The sequence below is a fragment of the Harpegnathos saltator genome, unplaced genomic scaffold, assembly GCF_003227715.2.
Source record: "Harpegnathos saltator strain DR-91 unplaced genomic scaffold, Hsal_v8.6 scaffold111, whole genome shotgun sequence".
In the NCBI taxonomy this organism is placed as follows: domain Eukaryota; kingdom Metazoa; phylum Arthropoda; class Insecta; order Hymenoptera; family Formicidae; genus Harpegnathos; species Harpegnathos saltator.
This window is the reverse complement of record NW_020229886.1, coordinates 691,466-712,884: the sequence shown is the minus strand read 5'-3', so window position 1 is coordinate 712,884 and position 21,419 is coordinate 691,466. Positions and strand designations below refer to the sequence as shown.

General features: G+C 39.0%; 3 protein-coding genes across 6 annotated transcripts; 2 read left to right on the top strand and 1 right to left on the bottom strand.

The window, feature by feature from the left end:
* The first annotated feature begins 1,305 nt into the window (after positions 1-1,305).
* Positions 1,306-11,491, top strand: l(1)G0007 (ATP-dependent RNA helicase l(1)G0007). Of its 4 annotated transcripts, none has more exons than XM_011136864.3 (4): positions 1,306-1,456; positions 4,224-5,830; positions 6,557-6,700; positions 8,622-11,491. In XM_011136864.3, exons 2-4 carry the CDS (start codon positions 4,253-4,255, stop codon positions 10,290-10,292), a joined length of 3,393 nt encoding a protein of 1,130 aa, XP_011135166.1. In that variant the 5' UTR covers positions 1,306-1,456; positions 4,224-4,252; the 3' UTR covers positions 10,293-11,491. The 4 variants fall into 4 exon arrangements, with proteins under 4 accessions (XP_011135166.1, XP_011135169.1, XP_011135167.1 ...); XM_011136867.3 differs by lacking the exon at positions 1,306-1,456 and adding an exon at positions 1,794-1,812; XM_011136865.3 differs by lacking the exon at positions 1,306-1,456 and adding an exon at positions 2,132-2,429.
* A 102-nt stretch (positions 11,492-11,593) lies between these two features.
* psidin (phagocyte signaling impaired) lies at positions 11,594-17,424 on the bottom strand. The gene is made up of 10 exons (XM_011136869.3): positions 17,225-17,424; positions 16,868-17,092; positions 16,428-16,681; positions 16,041-16,264; positions 15,622-15,931; positions 15,165-15,469; positions 14,841-15,099; positions 14,410-14,655; positions 13,693-14,310; positions 11,594-13,226 (listed from the first exon to the last, which is right to left on the bottom strand). Exons 1-10 carry the CDS (start codon positions 17,283-17,285, stop codon positions 13,005-13,007), a joined length of 2,724 nt encoding a protein of 907 aa, XP_011135171.1. The 5' UTR covers positions 17,286-17,424; the 3' UTR covers positions 11,594-13,004.
* A 598-nt stretch (positions 17,425-18,022) lies between these two features.
* On the top strand, positions 18,023-19,408 carry LOC105180666 (Replication protein A2). The gene is made up of 2 exons (XM_011136870.3): positions 18,023-18,471; positions 18,734-19,408. The coding sequence occupies exons 1-2, from the start codon at positions 18,216-18,218 to the stop codon at positions 19,192-19,194; spliced, it is 717 nt and encodes a 238-aa protein (XP_011135172.1). The 5' UTR covers positions 18,023-18,215; the 3' UTR covers positions 19,195-19,408.
* The last annotated feature ends 2,011 nt before the right edge of the window (positions 19,409-21,419 follow it).

Genomic DNA, 21,419 nt, shown 5'->3' with positions numbered 1-21,419 from the left:
GGCCGCCGCTCCCCATACCTCCTCGCCCCCGCACATCGCCTTAAGCATGCGTGGGAGCGACAAGGCCCCCCCTTGACACCCCACTGCCCGGGCGAGGACACGGCGCTGCTCGTCACACGCCTGGCATTCCGCCAGGGTGTGCTACACCGTGTCCTCCCGCGCCGGGCAGTGGTGACATCCCGGAGTGGGTTCCTTTCCAATCCGGTGCAGGTACCGACCGAAGCATCCATGCCCGGTCAGCACCTGCACCATATGGAAGGTGAGTCCGCGTCCCCTCCTGCCCGCCATGGGCATGCCTGTCTGGCAGGCAGGGGCGGACGGTCTCGACCGTTCGAAGCCCAAATTCTCGGGGGTCGGCCAGTATGGCCGACCACCGTTCCAGAACTCGAGCCTGGGTCTGGGATCTTAGGGCCCTTAGGCCCTTGGCCGATAAACCCTCTCACTCCTCGCGGAGCTCCTTCACCCTCCAGTGGAGGGTGTGCCTTTGTTCGGCTAGGAGCTCCACGGGAGGGGGGAGCCGGCCAGGGCCGTCGCCACTCTATACGAGACGGTGCGGTACCCCCGAATCGCCCTTACGACCACCGACCGCGTGACTTGGCGTAGGAGTGCCTTGCTGCGGCCGAAGATCATAAGCCGGGGCGCCCCATAGAGGGCGATCGAGAGGACCACACCTATATAGAAGCGGCGAGTGTGCCATCCAGGGCCCTCCTGGGTCTTCATCAGGCCGGCTAGAGCCAGGCCTGCCTTTCGGACCCGGGAAGCCAGGCCCTTGAAGGGGCCTTAAAGTCCCACCGGCCGTCTAGCGTCAGCCCCAGATACTTGATCGTGGGCCTAACGTGGACGCGGACTCGTCCACCAATCAACGTTTAACCAATCAAAGTTCTTTGTTTTTATCCGCGGAATAAGAAATGAAAAACTGATTGGTTGGATGCTTTGACGCTCGACGCTCCCATGTACTGGCACCTTTGCAGAATATAAGGCCGAGTCTACAATAGGTGTAGTAAGCTTTAAGCCTTAAGAAATTGGCTAACCTTATTCGATTATTCTTGTAAAAGTCGACTAGGATTGGTTAATTCCTTAAGACTTAAAGCTTACTATACCTATTGTAAACCCGGCCTTACTTTTTCCTAGATGCTCATTGATGGAGACAATCTTATGCTACATATATGCATCTATGTCATTTTGTGTGCGATGGCCCCAACGCTAATAGTGCCTCCCTGCATGCATTTTTCGTCATTTTGTAACTCATTAATAATTTGTAGGTTGTTTTGTAGTGACATATTGCAAATATTTTTTACATCGTCTTACGTAACTGTCGTCAATATATAATTTCAAATTATTCAAGATAGCAACAGTGTTCTCATTTTACTGCTGGAAGTGTTTAGTGAAAATCTTGCTACACTCTTGAAATACAATGCTTCTTTCTTGATGTTCAACCTCTGTTGACAATCTTCTGGTATGTTATATATTAATGTGAATTTATATATTTGCACGTGTATTAAAAACATGAGATTAATATAAGATAATTGTGAAGAATACAGGCCTCCTCACCAATTTCGCTGAAACTTTGCACAATTGTGTATTTTAGTGTGTAGAACGCGAATTTGAAGGAAAAAAGTGTCGCTCTCAAATCGAAAGTTATAAAGTGATACATTGTTCGTGATACAAGCTAAAAAATGACACATACGAGGTTAGGAAATCTGTCATACCGGTAATGCAGAGACTGATGTTCTGTTCTTTTTAGTCGCACAACTAAACTCAGTTCAATAGTGCAGCTGAAAGGGACAGATGGAGAAGCATCTGTGTCAAAGTGTAAAATTAATTTAAATGAAACAGTTATTTTGTAAATAATAATATTTCATGAAGCATAGTATCGTTAAAGATAGTGTTAATAAACAAATATTTATTGGCAAGTTCTAAACAAAATAAGTTTTATGAATACAATGCTTTAATATTTTTCTATAATATGTATATTCTTAGATATTATTCTTAGAAATAACATGAAATAATGTAAAAGTAAATAGTTTAAAATATAAATGATCCAATGTATCAGTGGTTATTACACAACAAAAATAATCACTGATACATAAGCTAAAAATTCATATGTTTAATAAATGAAAATGTCTCAACAACATACAGTACTAAACATATGTACACACACACACACACAATACACAGACGGGGTGTGCAAGGGAGGTCTTCGGCTCCCCTCCCGCACCCTCGCCGTACTAGTTGCGCATGGAAAGTTGCAAACCCATCCGGAATCTTGCTTATTTATCGCCTCCGTGACAGATTTCCTAACCTAAATTGTTATCAACTTTAACAATTTATATATCGTTCCACAAGACAGAGCGACGATTTTTCCAAATAGAAAAGTTGTTTCTCTTGCAAAAACGCGTCAATTAAATATTTTTTCGTCGAAATCCAAGGTGATGTCAGTCTTCTAAATAATTACCCTTTTTTCCTTCAAATTCGCGTCCTACGCACCAAAATACACAATTGTGCAAAGTTTCAGCGAAATTGATGAGGAGACCCGTATTCTTCACAATTACTTAATATAATTTTGAAGACATAACCTCTTATTTTTCTATAATTAGACATTAAATGGGAATTTTATATACAATCTACACTATACTAACCTCAATTTTTAACCGCATCAACAAGATTCATAATGCACAGAAGAAACGGAATGTATTAATAATATATTAATATTGTATATTATATGAAGGTATATTCTATATATTAAACTATGATACTTGTTTTTATTTGAGAAGAATATTAATATAGATTAGATCAGTGCAATTTTAAAGACATATTACCTCTTCTTGATAGTCAACAATTTACACATATTGGGTTGTTCGGAAAGTAATTTCGGTTTTCTACATGAAACTGAAAGATGATGTTTTTAATAAAAAAATAGTTTTATTGTGTTAAATATTGACTATTTTGTTTTAATCTTTTACCATCTTTGAGGTAACAGCATGATTATAGAACTTCTGATTTTTATTGGCAAAAAATTGAATTAAGTAGTTTTTGACACCTTTATTTGAATCAAAATTTTTACCATTCAAAGAATTTTGTAGTAACCAAAACAAGTGGTAATCAGTGGATGGTGCCAGATCAGGTAAATATGGTAGATGCAGTAGTAAATCACATCAAGCACTAATAAGTTCTGACAAGTTACTAAACTTGTGTGAGATGTGGCATTGCCGTGATGAAATACAACACCTTTTCTGTTTGCCAATTCTGATCTCTTCTATTTAATGAAGTCACTCAATTTGTCTAATTGATGACAATACACATTTGAATCGATCGTTTGGTAGTAGCTCAAAAAAACTTACTTTCCAGTCCTTTCCAGACCAAACAGAGAGCATTCCCTTCTTTTGATGGATATCAGCTTTTGATGTGCTTTGAGCTGGTTCATCATATTTGCTTCATGATCTTTCGTATTTAATATTGTTGTACACAATGCATTTTGCATCTCCAGTTATGAGTCGCTCCAGAAATGGATCATTTTTCTCATGTTTCAATAGTAAATCATAGATGGTAGTGCGATGAATCAAATCTCGTCGAGAATATGTGGAATTCAAATATCGAGCTTTGAAACAGAACCAAGTTGCTTTAAGTGTTCGTGCACGGTCGAATTTGATAAATTCAATCTCTTAGCAGTTTCTGGTGTTGTTAAATGACGATTTGCATCCATCGATATCTTTATTTCTATTGGCCTCAACTGGCTTTCTAGAACGTGGTGCACCTTTGAGGTCGAAATTCTCAGAACAAAATTTCAAAAACCAATTCTGACACTGGCGTTTAGTCAACGCATCCTCTCTGTACACGGCATACAATTTTTTTCTTGCTTGCACTATCTCTACGGTAATAAAAAAGCAAAATATGACAAAAATGCTCACGTTAGTTTTCCATTTTTGATGCGACGCCAAACAAAAACAACTTGACAGATTCCAAAACTTTTTTTCAAATGAAGCTTGCGTTCAAATGGAACGTACGTTGTAAAAATGTAAAATGGTTTTCTGGTTTAGAACGAGCTTAACTGCTTAAAAAGGCACCTAATACTATCTATTTTTAAAAAAAAACCGAAATTACTTTCCGAACAACCCAACAGTTTCATAGTGTCATCAATAAATTACGATGCATATTAATAATATATTTTGTATACTTAACTGTAAGATACATATTTATTTAAAAATATAACAATATCTTGGTAGGTTTCAGTTAGAGCTACACCAAGAAGAAAATGTCGGGTGATTCGAGTTTGTACAGATTAGAAGGGACCGATGCGAATCAAACTGGAGGTTTGGTGATCCGCAAGAAAGCTTCAGATCATACTTTCAAAAAACCAGAAACGTCTATATTAGGCCTCGACAAGCTTGCGGAGCGTAAAAGGAAGGAACAGTCGCAAGAGCCCACCAGCTCAAAGTCCAGATCCGAAGGAAAGGACAGAAAGTATCGATCTTATGAAGAAGAAACCCCTACCCACACTGGTGGCGTGAATTATGAGGCGCAACGGAGATTGGAGTCGCGACTCAAGCGTCAGAGATTGAATGCGGACGACAGGAGCTCGAGGAGTTCGCACAGGGACCGCGAGAGAGATCGCGACAGGCGGAGGGACGTGGAGAGCAGATCCAGGGACAGCATGAGGCAGACGCCGTTCAGGTTCAAGGATGAGCCGCAGACCCCGAAGTTCCGGACGAAAGATCCCACTTCGAAGAGCAACTGGGACGATGATGAGGATGAGGAGCCGAAGCGTTCGAGCTGGGATCACCCAACACCGAACGTCTACGGTGGCAGGGACGGTCGTGACAGCGTGAGGAGCGAGTTCACACCATCCTACAAGTACAATTCTTGGAACAAAGACTTCAAGAACTCCGGTGCCACCCCGATGATAGACGAGGAGGAGAAGGAAATGTGGGAGGAGGAGCAGCAAAGACTGGACAGAGAGTGGTACGCGTTGGACGACGGGGAGAATCACGCCTTCGGCAACGTGTCCGAGGAATATACACGAAAGAAGGAGATGGAGCTGGAGGCCAGGAGGCAGAAGCGCGTCTCGGCGCAACAACGACAGATCAACAAGGACAACGAGTTGTGGGAGCGTAACCGCATGCTAACATCGGGAGTCGTGAGCTCCCTCGACCACGACGACGACCCCGACGACGAGGGCGAGGCCAGGGTGCACTTGCTGGTGCACAACGTGGTGCCGCCGTTCCTCGACGGCCGCATCGTGTTCACAAAGCAGCCGGAACCGGTCGTGCCTGTGCGCGATCCCACTTCCGATATGGCACTGGTAGCAAGGAAAGGCTCAGCGCTGGTGCGCGCCTATCGTGAGCAGAAGGAGAGACGGAGAGCGCAAAAGAAACACTGGGAACTGGCCGGCACACACATCGGCAACATCATGGGCGTACACGACCGACGTAAGGACGACAAGGAGCTCGCGGGACAAGAGACAGATTTCAAAGCGGGCCAGAAGTATGCTCGGCACATAGGAGCCGGTGAAGTGACCGGGGAAGCCAAACACAGGTCCATTCAGCATCAGCGGAGAAGTCTGCCGGTGTTCGCAGTGCGGCAGGAACTGCTCAACGTTATTCGGGAAAACAGTGTCGTCGTAATAGTCGGAGAAACCGGTAGCGGCAAGACCACGCAGTTGACACAGTACCTTCACGAGGATGGTTACAGTCGCAATGGCATCATAGGTTGCACTCAGCCGAGGAGAGTCGCCGCCATGTCCGTCGCGAAGAGAGTTTCCGACGAGATGGCCACCGCCCTGGGTGATAAAGTCGGTTATGCGATACGTTTCGAAGATTGCACGTCTAAAGACGTAAGTGAAGTATTCGGTGGCTTTTTTTCAGAGCATGTCGACTCGTTCGAGAGGTTCGTGTGAGTTTCAACACACAGTGTGAGTCTCTCTGTGAGCGTTGTAAAACTGCGCAAAATTGTCGAAGTGATTAGGAATACCGAAGGATGACTGCAGAAGTTTTGATGGATTTTCCGGTAGAAAAATGGACCAAATAATTTTATCAAGGACGATTCACATTCTCATTCCACCAAATAATCGGCATTGTTTTTTATTGTTCAGCGGTATGATATATGTTTGCATATTTGGGAATGCTGCCATAAAAACTGCATCAGTCACGAAGTCCTTAAGGGACTTATCAGGACTTTTGCGTTCACCCAATATATGAATACGCTTTCATTCATCGCTTTATTAACTGTCTGGAAGCGTTCGTTAAATTTAATTCGTTTGTTTTATAAATTTAGTTCGTTAATTATTCGTTAAATTTAAAGCGGATCGTTCACCTGGAAGATGTGGAGCGTTCTAGATGATCTTCGGTTGTGGATGATGACCAAATCAAGGCGTTAATCGAAAATAGTCCGCGAGATATAACAAAGATCATAAACGATCTGAAAAATACCCATGCAACGTTTTTTTTATTTTTTTTAACCAAAAAGTATCATACGAATCTCTCGGATAACTCAGTGCAATTATTATTCATTTCTTTTACATTTATATGCGTTTTACGTAGTATTAGCTTTGTTCTTGCAGACGGTGATTAAGTACATGACCGATGGTATTTTGCTGCGAGAGAGTTTGAGGGAGGGAGATCTGGACCGTTACAGTGTAATTATAATGGACGAAGCTCACGAACGGTCACTTTCCACTGATGTATTATTTGGTCTTCTTAGAGAGGTACAGTTGGCGTAATTCATTTTTTAAAACATATCTAAGCACTCTTTAGCTCAATATCAAAATTGAGAATGTTAGTTTTCGAAGGCAACTTGCTACCATGTTGCTTTGTTACTCTTTGGAAAGAAAATGATTTATTACACTGTTATCGTTATCTATTTTTTTTTTCAATAATTCGTTATTTTTCAATCTTTTTGCTATTACTTTTCTCATCCAACTTTGGAGATTTTATTTATGATTAGCCATATATCCCATAAAGATATGTTTCATATGAAACTTGTATTATTATTTATTATATGCAAGATAGCGGTGTAAAGTTACGATTGTTATATTCGTTACCGTTAAATTCGTACCCAAAAATGTAACTACTTTATTATTATTATAAATATTGTTATTAACGTATAAGAATAACGCCATTGCTAAAAAAAGAAAAATTCGTATAATTATTTTTATAATTGTGAATTATGCGAAAATAATTGTGAATAAGTTGTGAATTATGCAAGTAACGCGCATCACTTCCTTATATCCTAATATATAATATATATTATTTATTGTTCTCATTACACACACACACACACACACATGTAATTTATTAGCAGTGTGATTTAGTTTTGAGGGTTTCGCAAGAGATGGCACCAATATCAGTTTTGTCGAAGACATTCCAATCACAGCTATTGTTTCTTAATGCTTTAATCCATGATATTTAGTCATTTACTAACAATAAACATGATAAAAATCGTGTTAATACCATCTTGATGGTAAAAATGGCTAAAAATGGAGCTTTCTAACTAGCATTTTCGATATGCTTTATTTTTTAATCAGAAGAAAACGGCGACTGAAGGTAATAGAATTCTGATAAAAACTTATGGCGATGTCGCTCTATCAATTAAGACATGTGTATTGGTTTAGACGATTCAAACGTGACGATTTTTTAATGTTAACGACAAAGATCTCTTGGAACAATAAAAAAACTTGAAAATGCAGATTTGCAAGCATTATTGGACGAAAATCCAGCACAATCCACTTCGGAACTTGCCAGAGCATTAAGTGTTGATCGTACAGCAGTTACTAAACGTTTACATGATATGATAGGAAAGAATCACAAAGAAGGAAAATGAGTTCCACATCAATTATCGGAAAATGCCATTGCGAACCGGTTGTATTTCGTTGATTACTAGACAAAAAATAAAGAGTTTTTTTGTATCGAATTGTTACTGGGAATGAAAAATGCATCTATTTCGATAATCCCAAACGAAAAAAATCATGGGTTGATCCAGTCCAACCAGCAACATCCACTTCGAGGCGTAATATTCACGGTTCAAAGATATTGCTGTGTATTTGCTGAAATCAAGAAGTTGTTGTGTACTATAAACTGTTAAATCCGAATGAAACTGTCACCACCGATCGTTATCGACAACAATTATACAAATTGAAGCGAGCATTAGACCAAAAACAATCATCAATTGCGAATAAATGACGCAAAGTGATTCTTCTTCACAACAATGCTCGACCTCATATTGCATTATCAGTGAAGCAAACGCTATTAGAGTTGAAATGGGAAGTCTTATCGTACCTCGCGTATTCTCCAACCATTGTTCCATCCGATTATCACTTGCTCCAATCGATACAACATGCTCTAGAGGATACATACTTTCATAACTTGGAACAAGTGCGAAAATTTGTTGAAAATTGAATCAACTCCAAAGAAAAATCTTTTTATCGTCGTGAAATTCATCTCTTGCCAGAAAGATGGGAAGAAATTGTAATAAACGAAAGAAAATACTTTGGTTAAGGTGTTCGTCCATTATCTTGTTTGAGTAAATCAATTGTTGAGAAAAAAAAAACCTCAAAACTAAATCACACTCCTAATAATATACATGATATGTAAGAAAATTTGATATATATTCGATTAAAACGTTCACAGGTCGTCGCCAGGCGACACGACTTGAAGCTGATCGTCACTTCTGCGACAATGGACTGTAGCAAGTTCTCCGCTTTCTTCGGCAACGCGGCGACGTTCCAAATACCCGGGCGCACGTTTCCCGTGGAAGTGCTGCACGCGAAGAACCCAGTCGACGATTACGTGGACGCAGCAGTGAAGCAAGTCTTGCAAATCCATCTACAACCCAAAAGCGGCGACGTGCTGGTCTTTATGCCCGGCCAAGAGGACATCGAGGTTACCTGCGAGGCGCTAAAGGAGCGTCTGGCCGAGATCGAGTCAGCACCACCTCTCTCGATACTGCCCATTTATTCGCAATTACCGTCGGACTTGCAGGCAAAGATCTTCCAACGCTCCGAAGGAGGTCTTCGCAAATGCGTCGTGGCGACCAACATCGCGGAAACGTCCCTGACGGTCGACGGGATCGTCTTCGTCGTCGACTCGGGCTACTGTAAATTAAAGGTGTACAATCCGCGGATAGGCATGGACGCTTTACAGGTGTATCCTGTGTCGAGAGCCAATGCTGATCAAAGATCAGGTAGAGCGGGTCGTACCGGTCCTGGTCAATGTTATCGACTGTACACGCGTAGACAATACTTAGACGAGCTATTGCTCACCGGAGTCCCTGAGATACAACGCACAAACTTAGCCAACACGGTGTTACTGTTGAAGTCTCTGGGCGTTCAGGACCTCTTAGCATTCCACTTCATGGACCCGCCACCGCAGGACAATATTCTCAATTCGCTGTACCAGTTGTGGATCTTAGGCGCACTCGATCATACTGGACGCTTGACTCCTCTCGGCCGGCAGATGGCCGAGTTCCCCTTGGATCCGCCGCAATGCCAAATGCTCATAGTCGCCTCCCAGCTCGGTTGCACTGCTGACATCCTCATTATAGTCTCCATGCTGTCGGTACCGTCGATCTTCTATCGGCCGAAGGGCCGCGAGGAGGACTCTGATTCAGCGCGGGAGAAATTCCAGGTGCCGGAGTCTGACCACCTGACATACCTGAACGTGTACAATCAGTGGAAGGCGAATGGGTACTCGAGTTCGTGGTGCAACGACCACTTCATCCATGCGAAGGCGATGCGCAAGGTACGAGAAGTGCGGTCGCAGCTCGAGGAGATCCTGAAGCAGCAGAAAATGGACGTGGTCAGCTGCGGCACCGACTGGGACATTGTACGGAAATGCATCTGCTCGGCGTACTTTCACCAAGCGGCGCGCCTTAAGGGTATCGGCGAGTATGTCAACTGTCGTACTGGGATGCCGTGCCACCTTCATCCCACCTCGGCTCTTTTCGGCATGGGCTTCACGCCCGATTACGTCGTCTACCATGAGCTCGTGATGACTGCCAAGGAGTACATGCAGTGCGTCACAGCGGTCGACGGCCATTGGCTGGCCGAGTTGGGCCCCATGTTCTTCAGCGTCAAGGAGACCGGTCGGAGCGGTCGCGCTAAGCGGCGGCAAGCGATGCAGCACCTGCACGAGATGGAGCATCAGATGAAGGAGGCCGAAGAGGAGATGAAGGCGCGCGCTCAAGAGCAGCTCGAGCGCGAGCAGGCGTCAGTCCGGAAGAAGGAGATTCTAACACCCGGCATCAGGGAACCCGGCACCCCCGCTCCGTACCGCAACACCCCTGGGAGACTGGGGTTGTAATCGGTTCTCTTCAGACCTATTGTCGTAGACGCTTGACTATCTGCCAGTCACAGCTTAGTATGTAGTTCATTATGACCGTGATAAAATTCTCACAAAAGGAAATTAAAGGTAATTATGCAGAGAAGGTTATTCGTCCCGAGTATTTCTTGGATCTTAATATATGTTACAAAGACCGGATTTTTTTCTTTGAACCATTTTTACTACTACATAGGGGCGCATGTAGTTTCTGAGGTGTCGCTTTAAAGATTTATGTTATATCGAGGATAAATGAATTGATTGTATTCAAAAAAGGTGAACTACTCCTTGCTACCCTCGCGCCCAATCATATGCTATTTTTTGTTTGCATCTCGTACATTTGTTGTTTATGTGTGTCAGTCTCCTAAAATATATTGCAGCTCACCTGTTAAAAATGTACGAGTCTCTCGCCTTACTAAACTGACAACTCTGTCGTATACTGAAATAACAGGACCAGGAAAAGAATTTGTATTCTTACACGCAAGACTTGAGCTTGAGTAACTTATCATCAAAATATTTCTTTGGACGTTGTTATGTAGAAGCCTTTACTAGTTTCTTGGGGATTTAATATATGATAGATCTTGTCAATTTAGTGAAGCTAAAGAATATTGTTACAGAAATTTACTTAGTTTACGTAGATATGAGAAATGTAAATAAAGAAGAATAACACGAATAACATGATTAAAACGATAACGACTCAGCATAACGGAAGATAAAACTGCAACACCTTTTGGAATATGTCTTAAAAACTACATGCGATCTCCACATGACTTAAGGTATAAATAACTCAAAATTTATAACATGCTTTAAAATTAAAAAATTTCGGGATGTATATAACCTTTTCTATATAATTATTAAATGAAGTTAAGCAGCAGTGATCAATGATCAGATTTTGACGTTATTATTTAATTAGATTGCCACTTCCTTTGAAGCGAAAGCACCACTCATAAACATAATTTATATGTAATTGCGTTATAATAATGAATTTTTAGCTAAAATGATGATGAATATCAATAAGATATCCTGTATCTACATGCAGAAGCATGAATATGCGTATAAAAAATAAATTTTTAAATAATAACTAAAAGTTAGTAACTTTAAGTAAATTAATTTTAGTGATAACATGATTAATAGCAATTAAAGTTGTATAAAGAGTTACGTGTGTGTACATATTTCAATGTAGAATGTGATATGTGTAAATAAAATTATTTTCGTCAAAACAATGTGTGCGTGCTTATATTGGATATAAAATATTCTTTAGGTAAATCAAATAATTCGGAATTACATTCTTCGCAAAAAAAACATTATATTTTGGTACCTCTAATACAATCAAAATATGCTAAAAAAAAAGTTTCTAATGATACAAAAGGGCGCATAGGAGTATGTAAAAATTTGCAATTTATTGTTTCTTGTATGATTTATGATTATCCCGATATTTCATCTATATACGTCTATATTTTTATTTTAACGGTCACTGCAAATGAATATATTGTATGTGTGTACATGTATCGTAATATTATATATATATATATATATATATATAATATATATTATATACATAATATATATATACATATACATAATATATATACAATATTATATATAACATTGCAAAATATGATAAAATATACGTTGTTTTTAAAGAAGGAATTACATGTGGAGCAGGCCGTTTTCAAGCCGTTATTTTTACGAACTTTTTTAACAGAAACGGTAGGATCAATGGACTTGAAATTTTCACAGTATATCTGTTAAAAAGTTCGTAAAAAATAGCCTTGAAAACGGTCTTCCGTATATAATTCCTCCCTTAAAAAAAACCTTGTTACAGATTCTATGCAAAAGTGTCTAAAGGGAAAATAATTTGTTCATTATATGAGTAAAGCCTGACGCACGAAACAGACTCCTCCTAAGGTGTCTCTCTTTTTTGTGTAGTTACTTGAATAATAATTGAAGAAAAACGCAAATAACCAACAGCAGATCAAGCCATCTTTAAATCGATCAAATAGTCGCGTATTTTAGACACCTTTAGGCGTATGAAGCTTTGAGAGTAAATTCTATGGTCGTTTGAACTTTTACAGCCTTCATACATTTACTTAAAGAAGATGACATATATATTTGTGTTATTAACACGTTGAGTATCTCCCCTATGTTTAGATGGTGTATGAGTTTCTGCAGAGGCTCTTATCAATCGTTTGGAGTTGCCAGGAGGGAGAGGGGACTGCTTACACAATTAAGAATGATTTTATTACATGTGTCTTGTCTAATCGGATGTGTTTTGCCAACTTGTGCGATTTGGCTATGTATTAAGTAATCTAACTTTGTATAAGACCACGCGTAGCGGCCGGAGAATTTGAACCTGTAGAGACCTGTCCTGTAACTTTTAGCGGTTCTTGTTGACAGGGACCATTAAGAATTACAGCATAAGCCTTCCAACGAAGTTCGTACTTGAATACAGTGTGGCACTCAATGTGTTAATTGCAAACATGTGATCAGATGATAGTGTACAGTGTAATAATGATCGCGCAATACTTTTCACAAATGAAGATAGTCTTAGAGGTATCTCAATCGGCATTAAACCATTCATACAATATTTATAATTGATTAAGACTAAGTATTATGTACAGAATCATCCTTGAATCGTTCTTGAAAATTATTAAGTAGACGGATAGATCCTCTTTGTACAAATATTGTCGAGTGGTTTTAGCTCTTCAAGTTACTTAGAAACCTTAACGTGAGCTGGGCACGAGATTTGAGGGCTCTGCAACTTTGTCCAAGACTCGTTTGACCGCGTTTCGCGATGCTGACACTCACATCGTCTTTCTCGTCCAATCCTGTATACAATTCATACTTTTCGAATTCCGTTAAAACCGCATCTAAATCTCGGATTCTTTCCGATAATAACATTGCTATTTCTCTCCAAGTCTGCAAGAAAAATAAATGATGTATTACTATGTATTATTATATTTAAAATAATTAATAATTATTATGTATTGTTATACCTAAAATAATTTGAAAAAATAAGTATGTATATACACAGGGTGTTTGATGATAATACATAAAGCTTTCATGTATATGTAGTTTAGGTCAAAGTAAACAAAAAATTCCTCCATTTTGCGAACAAACTTTGGGTTATTGACTAAAGAAGAGTGATGACATTGATCGTATGTATGATTACATACCAATATTTTCTCTGATTAACTCAAAATTTTACATTTTTATTTCTTGCAAAATGGTAAGAGACTTTTCTGTTCAGTTCGACTCAATCTGCAAGCTCATTATACATACAATCTTTGCTTTTTCCGATTGTTAAGTGACTAAAGCATTGAGCGATCGTCAAAATAATCCCTTTGCGTTGATATAAATTTTTGAAAAACACTACAGTAATTACCTTAGATTCATTAGTCTCATTTATCATGTCAGACTCAATTTTTTTGTTGCATTTCTTTCTATTTTTCTTTTGCGCAGCGTGTGGCTTCGACTGTATCGCATACGTGCTGCTACATATAGCGGTAATGACCGCCAAAGACTCGCTGCAAGTTGTTGCTCTGAGTAAGAAATTCTTAAAGGACACTGGCGTGTCGCGCACCGGGATGAGTAACGTCTGCAGGCAAGGTGACGCCCGCAGCATCTGTATACAATCCGAGTCCGGACAAGGCGAATGAGACAGTGACTTTGCAAGGCGCGCTATGGTCTTTAACTGTTCGGAACAATGAGCCTCTCGTAATCTCTCCACGGCATCCAGTGGCACCAAGATATTGCATGGCCTGTTCTGTTTCCCGTCCGCATCGAACTTTTGCAGAATATGTGGGATATGTTCGTCGTCTAATTGCTTAAGCTCGGCGGATAATTGAGAGAACAGGATAGAAGAGTCCGACTCGGCACTCGCTACCAAGATGCGCAACATGAGACTTCTCGCCCCGAGCAGCCTTAGCATGGATAAACGTGTCTCCTCCCGCATTCTTGGATCCCCTTCGCTCTGGTTAAGCGGCTCCCACCCATAAACAACCTATTTAATCCCATAATTTATGGAACTTATCATGTCTGGTCGAATGTCGGCCTCGCCGACATTTCGTCGAATTATATCGCGACTTTTAAAAATGTTTACCTCCAAATTACGATTGTCTCGTAGAGAATCCCATCTAACCGAATCTTTATTAGGTTGTATATGCATACTATTCAAACTAGAAAAGAAAGAGGAAGTACTGTCGCACCAACACAAATCGAGCAGCATTTTATCTACAGTTGTCGTAGCGAAGTGAAACGAATTTTCTAGGCGTTCTCTCAACTCCACGAATTCCTGTATCTTTACAAAACTCCCGTATTTGTATGCAAATGTTAAGTGATCGGCACTCTGAAACAGAAAGACAAAGCAACGCACGAGTTAGACTTGAGTCGAGTTATTTACGTGCATTCTTGCGTTTATAACTCTTTGCGGTTCGAAATGTGTTCTCGGCTCCTTTTTTCAATAACGCGATGTCGAAGTGAACTCGACGTAGAACAGCAGAGAGTTAGTCTGTCACGCTTGGAGATACGTACATCCTTATAGTTGGCGATGAAAAATTTCGCTGTGTGATCGAGAGTCGTTGAGGCCAACGGTAAGTCGCCGAGAGATGCTAGAAGAGGTACGTGGAGATGACCCAGTGAGTCTAGCTGCAGATGCTTGACGTCGAGTAACGCGAACGCACGATCGGCTGCGACTACTAGACCAACCTCCAGGTACATCCGCACGAGCAGAATTTTTACATGAAAATTTGCAGGACTCGACAGGAGGCTACGTTCCAACAACGATATCGCCCTGTAAATCCATCGCTATAAAAACTTGTATACACCTTCGAGATATTATCATACAGCAAGCCTTACCTATAAAGGAAAGACGCGTCACTAGTATCAACCCATAACTGATGCAACAAATGGGAAGCTAGTAAAATATACGAATCCGCAGGGCAAAAGTCGGTTGGCAATCTTTCCTGCACCGGACACAGCTCGTTGCCCTTCTCATACAAGTCGCACAGGCGTTTTATCAGTTCCTCCTGTTTATTCTTGTCCGTTAAAGGAGAATGGTGGAAGCCGCAAATACGACGCAACTGCTCCAAATGAATGTGTTTCTGCATCTGTTGCACGGTAGATGGAAATTCGTCTGGCGCGACGCCAATGTCCTTTTCGATCTGCAATGTCGCAAGCATACAGAAAACAGACATATTAAATATAAACAAAAGAAAGATACTAACAAATAAAAAGGAAAATGCTAATGCGATTCTCCGATATATGCTTGAAGAATATATATATATACATGAAAGTTCTATCGTGTTTTTCTTACCCTTTCGAGTAATTCTACCTTGCCCTCGGGTGTGAGTATATTTAGATATAGTCGCAAATCACTAACTACACAGCCTTTTCCTCCAAATTGTGAAAAATATTGGTGCATAAGATCCACAGATTGCAAGTTGTACTGTGCATCTCCATTAGTACAAGTACGTTTCAGTAATTCCAAGCGCGCCAGGTATGGCGCGCGAATTTTGTTCTCGGACATATTAATAATATCGTTAAAAAAATCCAAGCATTCCGTCGGTTGTTGAAACTTTAAGGCCATCGAAAGGTAATTTTGATAAAACGTCCAATTGTCAGTACTGTGTATGAAAAATGTATGATTATAATTCTGTGTAATAATAATTCTGTATCGAATTTTCTTTTCTATTGTAGATATCCAAAAGTACCGATAGGAGATCTGGCTCTTACTTTTTTCTAATAAGTTCTTGATATGCTTCAGCAGCTTCAGGGAAACGTTCTAACTTCAGTAAAAGTGTAGCCTTTCGTTGTGGTACGTATGAAAGATGTGAAGCTAAGGGACTAGACAATACGTTTAATATCTCTTCGTTTTTGTCTTGTAATTCTAAAATCATCAAGTAAAGCTGTACTTCTTGTTCTGCTTCCATTTTGCCTTCCTGTACTAACTTTAGGACCTAATGTACTCACAGAAATCATCTCATTAATTATCCCCACAATATTTTAATCTAAATATATAATAAATCTCATGACTCTATAAATATGTCCAATTGTACACAACAGTAATCAGTTGCAAGTTAAAGAAAGAACATAATTACACATGAAGAACAATGTACGAACCATTCTCTCTGCCAAAGGCAACATGACTCCCTTTGCTAGCTTTTCATCCGAATGAGTAGCTTGCATTACTATACTCATAACAGCCCAAAAGTAATATGGATTCTTAGGTTTTACTTTATACAAGGCCAGGGCAGTTTGTTGCTGTTTCTTATAATCGCCAAGACGAACATACGACATAAAAAGATGCGTCAGGAGTTCCTCATTATGTGGATCAGCCTTTGCAGCAGCTTCATAAACTTCACTAATCTTGTCCGCTGTGCACAAGTAAATTCAACACGTTGATAGAGCAGAACAAGTTCAATATATACAACTTGTTATATATAGTCTTAATATCACAAATAATAATCTTATTGCATCTTATTTCATCAAAACAAATCAACTCAGAGAGGTTAAATCATGAATTAATAATCAGTAAATTGACACATTAGCTAAGAACTTACGCTGAAGTGTCTCCCTGTAGCATATACTCATTGCCTGCAGAGTGGAATCCTCACAGGGTACCTCAGACTGTACTTTGTCCATGATAACATGACATTCATCCTGTTTACCCAGCCGCAGCAAGGCCAAGGCCTTGAGTACCCTAGCACATTGATTACCCGGTTGCTTCCTAAGCACCTTGTCTGCCTCCTGGAGGGCTTTCTTATTGTTCCCATTGTCCAACCAGTCTGAAAATCAGGATTCCACTGGGTAATGTTACATAACCTAGTTGCCGGTTTCGCGGATATGATTGGTACGGCTTGACGGAGGTAGACATGACGAATTTCAGCTCCGGTCGCCGTCGACGGAGCTATACATACCGTAAATCGGTCGCAAACGGCGTTCATTCACCGTGTTGTCCACATGGCTCCTAGACGCCATGATACTTTTTATGGTAACTTAAAATCAACAAACCAGAGGGATTCGGACAATCCGCCGACTTCCTTCGACTCCTGGAACGCAAGGCGGACAATCTGCCGTATCATCGACGAGGATATTGAAATAAGCGCCTTTGGTGGCCAAACAAATCAGTATGGTGTCCTTCCCGCTAAATTTAAACAGACCTCCGTGTCAACGAATGTCTTGTTTATATGGTCTTGTTTATAGAATTTCCGATATCACGAGCATTAATTTAACATTATATGTTTGTGCATAAATACATTTATAAGAGGTCTTCATTTTTGTATTTTCCTGCTTATTCCGCGATTGTTAAGCTATGTCCACAAATTTCGACAGAAACGATACAGAAAACTGCACGATCATCATGCCTAATATATATTTAATAACGCTATCGTTTTTCTTCCTTCTCAACACGGTGTTGAGTTTCCTAAATAGTGTAATCGAACGCAAAAAAAAATTTTTTACATGTAAACGAAATGCGACGTTACGGATAGAAAAGATGGCACGATCGCAAATCCAAGATTTTGGGCAAGAGCACAGGCTTTTGCATAACGCATAATACATAACGCATAAGAGAATAAACCAATTAGTTTTCTTCATTTCCCTCCTCAGGATAGAAATGAAGAACTCTGATTGGTTGATCCTCTCATGCGTGTGTATTATACGTTATGCAGAGGTCTGTGCTCTGGCCCTTTAACTCTAACCTAACCTAACCTAAATTTATCTAATCTTACCTAACCTCACCCGACCCAGTTGAACTCGAAATCTGGGCGCTATTGAGCACCGTTTGATACGTAACTCTCGACCGTCAGCCGCATTATTTGAGGTGTTAACCGAAAAGTTGAGCTTCCAGGTATTTGTCGCATATTTGTTGATCCCGGTAATCGCCAAAGATTCGTACAATTTGCAAACATGTGGAATGAAAGCTCCGTTGGTCTCGGAGGTGGATTTTTGGACGAGAGTGTGAGCGGCGCGCAGACTGGCGGCAAAAAGGGAGCGCAGAGTAACGATAGAAGTATCGTTCCAGTGCTGATAAAACAAATTACTTCAACAACGGGAGATCTACAGATCGCTGGTAAAACTGTGAATACCTTGACATTCGTCGGAATCGTACGCCATATCGAGCAAGAGACAACAAAGATCTCCTATCACATCCAGGATGATACAGGTGCTTTATTTGTGCGAATTATTTTGATTTTGACATGACATTATATAATAAAATTATAAAATTATAATAAAATTATAGATTTTGATAAATCGATATATATATATATATATTATTTTTTGAATAAATTTGTCTTCATATATTGCACAAAAATTATATCAAACATAAATATGCAATATTTTATATATTTTCATATTTGTTATCTATATTTACTTATGTTTTTAAGCTCTTGTTATTTTACTGATAAATTGTTTCACTATGATAGATACTCTCACAGCCATGATGTGGTTGGAAGCAGATAAGAATTCTATAGAGGATATACAAATTAACACGTATGTACGTGTTCATGGATTGATACGTGACCAAAATAATCAACGACATATATTGATTCTGCGTATATATCCCTTGGAAGATTTAAACGAGTTAACATGTCACTTTGTAGAAGTGATATATTTTATGTTGAAGTTCAGCAGACCTGCAGAAGAATCAGCTATGCCTGATATGTTGATGTCTGATAATACAATGAGTGGCATGTCACCTGAACAGAAGACAGTTCTTGAAATCATTCGATCAGCAAATGATGCTGAATGTGGTATTGAAAAACGTGATATCCTAACAAAGTTGTCTAAGCACATTATATCTCGTTTAGATGAGATATTAGAATTCCTTCTGTGTGAAGGACATATTTATACAACCAGTTCAGAAGATTTCTTTAAAGCTACATAAATGATGTGTCATATATATGTACCAGGAGAACATCTTACATGAATTATCAAACAGTTACTTAAGTTTGTTTATACTAAAAAATAGGAGAAATATCTTTAAAACACATTTATTTTCATTATCAGTGCTTATTAAAGACAGATAAAAAAGTAATATCTTATGTTAAGTATCAAGTGAAATAATCAGTAAGTTTCCAGAAACCTATATTTTTGTTAACCTGAAAATATTTCTAATAAAAGATATTTTAAATATCTATTCATTAAAAGATAAATACCTACAAACATATTTAATAACACAATGTTTTTGCTATTTCTGTGAAGTGAAATCAGGTTATTAATTTTTATATCTCAATATTCGATATAGCAATGATGTTTATAAGTAGCGTTACAGTAAATTATAGTAGATTTGTGTAAGTTTGTAAAGTCTATAGATATTTTTATATACTTTTATCAGAAAGAAGCTTATTCGATAACAGCTATATCAGTATTTTTTATTAGATTGTGTGGAGACATTAGTTGATATGTGATATGCACATATTTTCAAGATGGAACTATTTCAGTATATATATTTTTTAATCCTATCAATGGTATAATATTCAAAAAATCGCAGCCATAGCTATTCTTAAGCTTCTTTCTGGTTTGAATAGTTTTTTATGTATTTCTCAATGTTAAGGAGGATCAAAAAAGATCTATTTTTGAAGCATTTTTTTCTGGTAAATTTTTATTCTGGTAAAATTTATAAAATATCTGTATTAATACGAGAAAGTACATATTTTGAATTAGTTTTTCCTAAAACATCAAATAAAAATATTGATTATTATAGCCACATTGGCCGATTGGCGTGAGTAGCTTCAAAAAAACATACAAACTTCTTGATTGGTCGTCGGATAGAAAATTGTCAGGATACTCGGAAAAAGTATTAGAGACTTCAGAAATGCTCTATCCAACAGCCAATTGACATATCCAATAGTATCACGAATAAAATATATTAAAATAGCTGTAATATTTATAGGCAGACAATTTTACATATATCTATGTAACAGGATGTTCTTGATCTCGTGAGAGTCTTAAAAATTCCCAGATTTTCCAAATGTCATTGTTCAAAATTTTTGATAAAATTAAATAAAATTGAAGAATTATATATGTCAGAACCGATAAAAAAGAAAATTCATAGAGTCTTAAGATTTCATAAAAGTTATCTTAAATTTCATAAAAGTTTCTGTATTTTTCAAGGTAAACGAGGAAGAATGAAAAACATATATATGATGACTGAAGTTGGATACTATTTCTTAATTATCGCTTGTTCTGTCTTTTATTTGCACTGTTAAACTTTCCGGTGAATTATGGGTGACACATGTATGACAAATTATAACCAATTAATATCGCTAACATTACGTAACCGATGTAACAGTGGATTAGGAAAATTCCTGGGAAATTCGAACGGAAAGTTTGCAAACCTTTCGCAATGATTCTCGACTCGGGATCGTCGAGCTCCGACACAAAAATTAAAGATGACCATAACGCAAAGAGATCTAAGGTACATTTCCTGAGAGTGTGACTCAAAGGATGAAAATACTTAAAAATGACTGTTGTTTGCTCGATAAAATCTTACTAACTCGTCTTGTCTTTTGTATCCCTTCTAGGCCAAGATGCTATATCTAGGCTTGATGTGTTTCGTAATTAATTGTTTAAGCTCGATCGCTTTAGAAGCCGATTCACGCGGACCGCTCCGTTCTACTTCGCCGACGAGATTTGCAGTCTATAACAATCTATTGCGCCGAAATTACAGTAACTGAGCTTCACACTTAATATATCGACATAATTCGTCGTGATGTAACAATAATTTCTACAAGATGATTTCGACAAAACCTTAAGAAGACGAAAAATTAAGAAGAAAACGAATATACAATATTCGTCCATTTTCAGTTTCGTTTCTTCAACATTCTTCCCTAAAAGAAAGTTGCAAAATACAAAATGAAATTGATTATTTAAATTACTTGTCGCTCCTCCAAAGGAAATGTCACAAGATACAAAAAGAAATGTGATGCTCGAATTTTCGAAGGGAAAACCTCGAAACTTCAATCTTCATCCACTATTTCTTCTTTCCCGCTTTTTTCTTTCTATATCACGCGCGAGTACTGATGATGTACGGTACATTGCTTGTTATTTAACGCAGATCTACGAGTCAAGATAATGGTGACAAACGTGCTCGCGGCATTCATATCGACG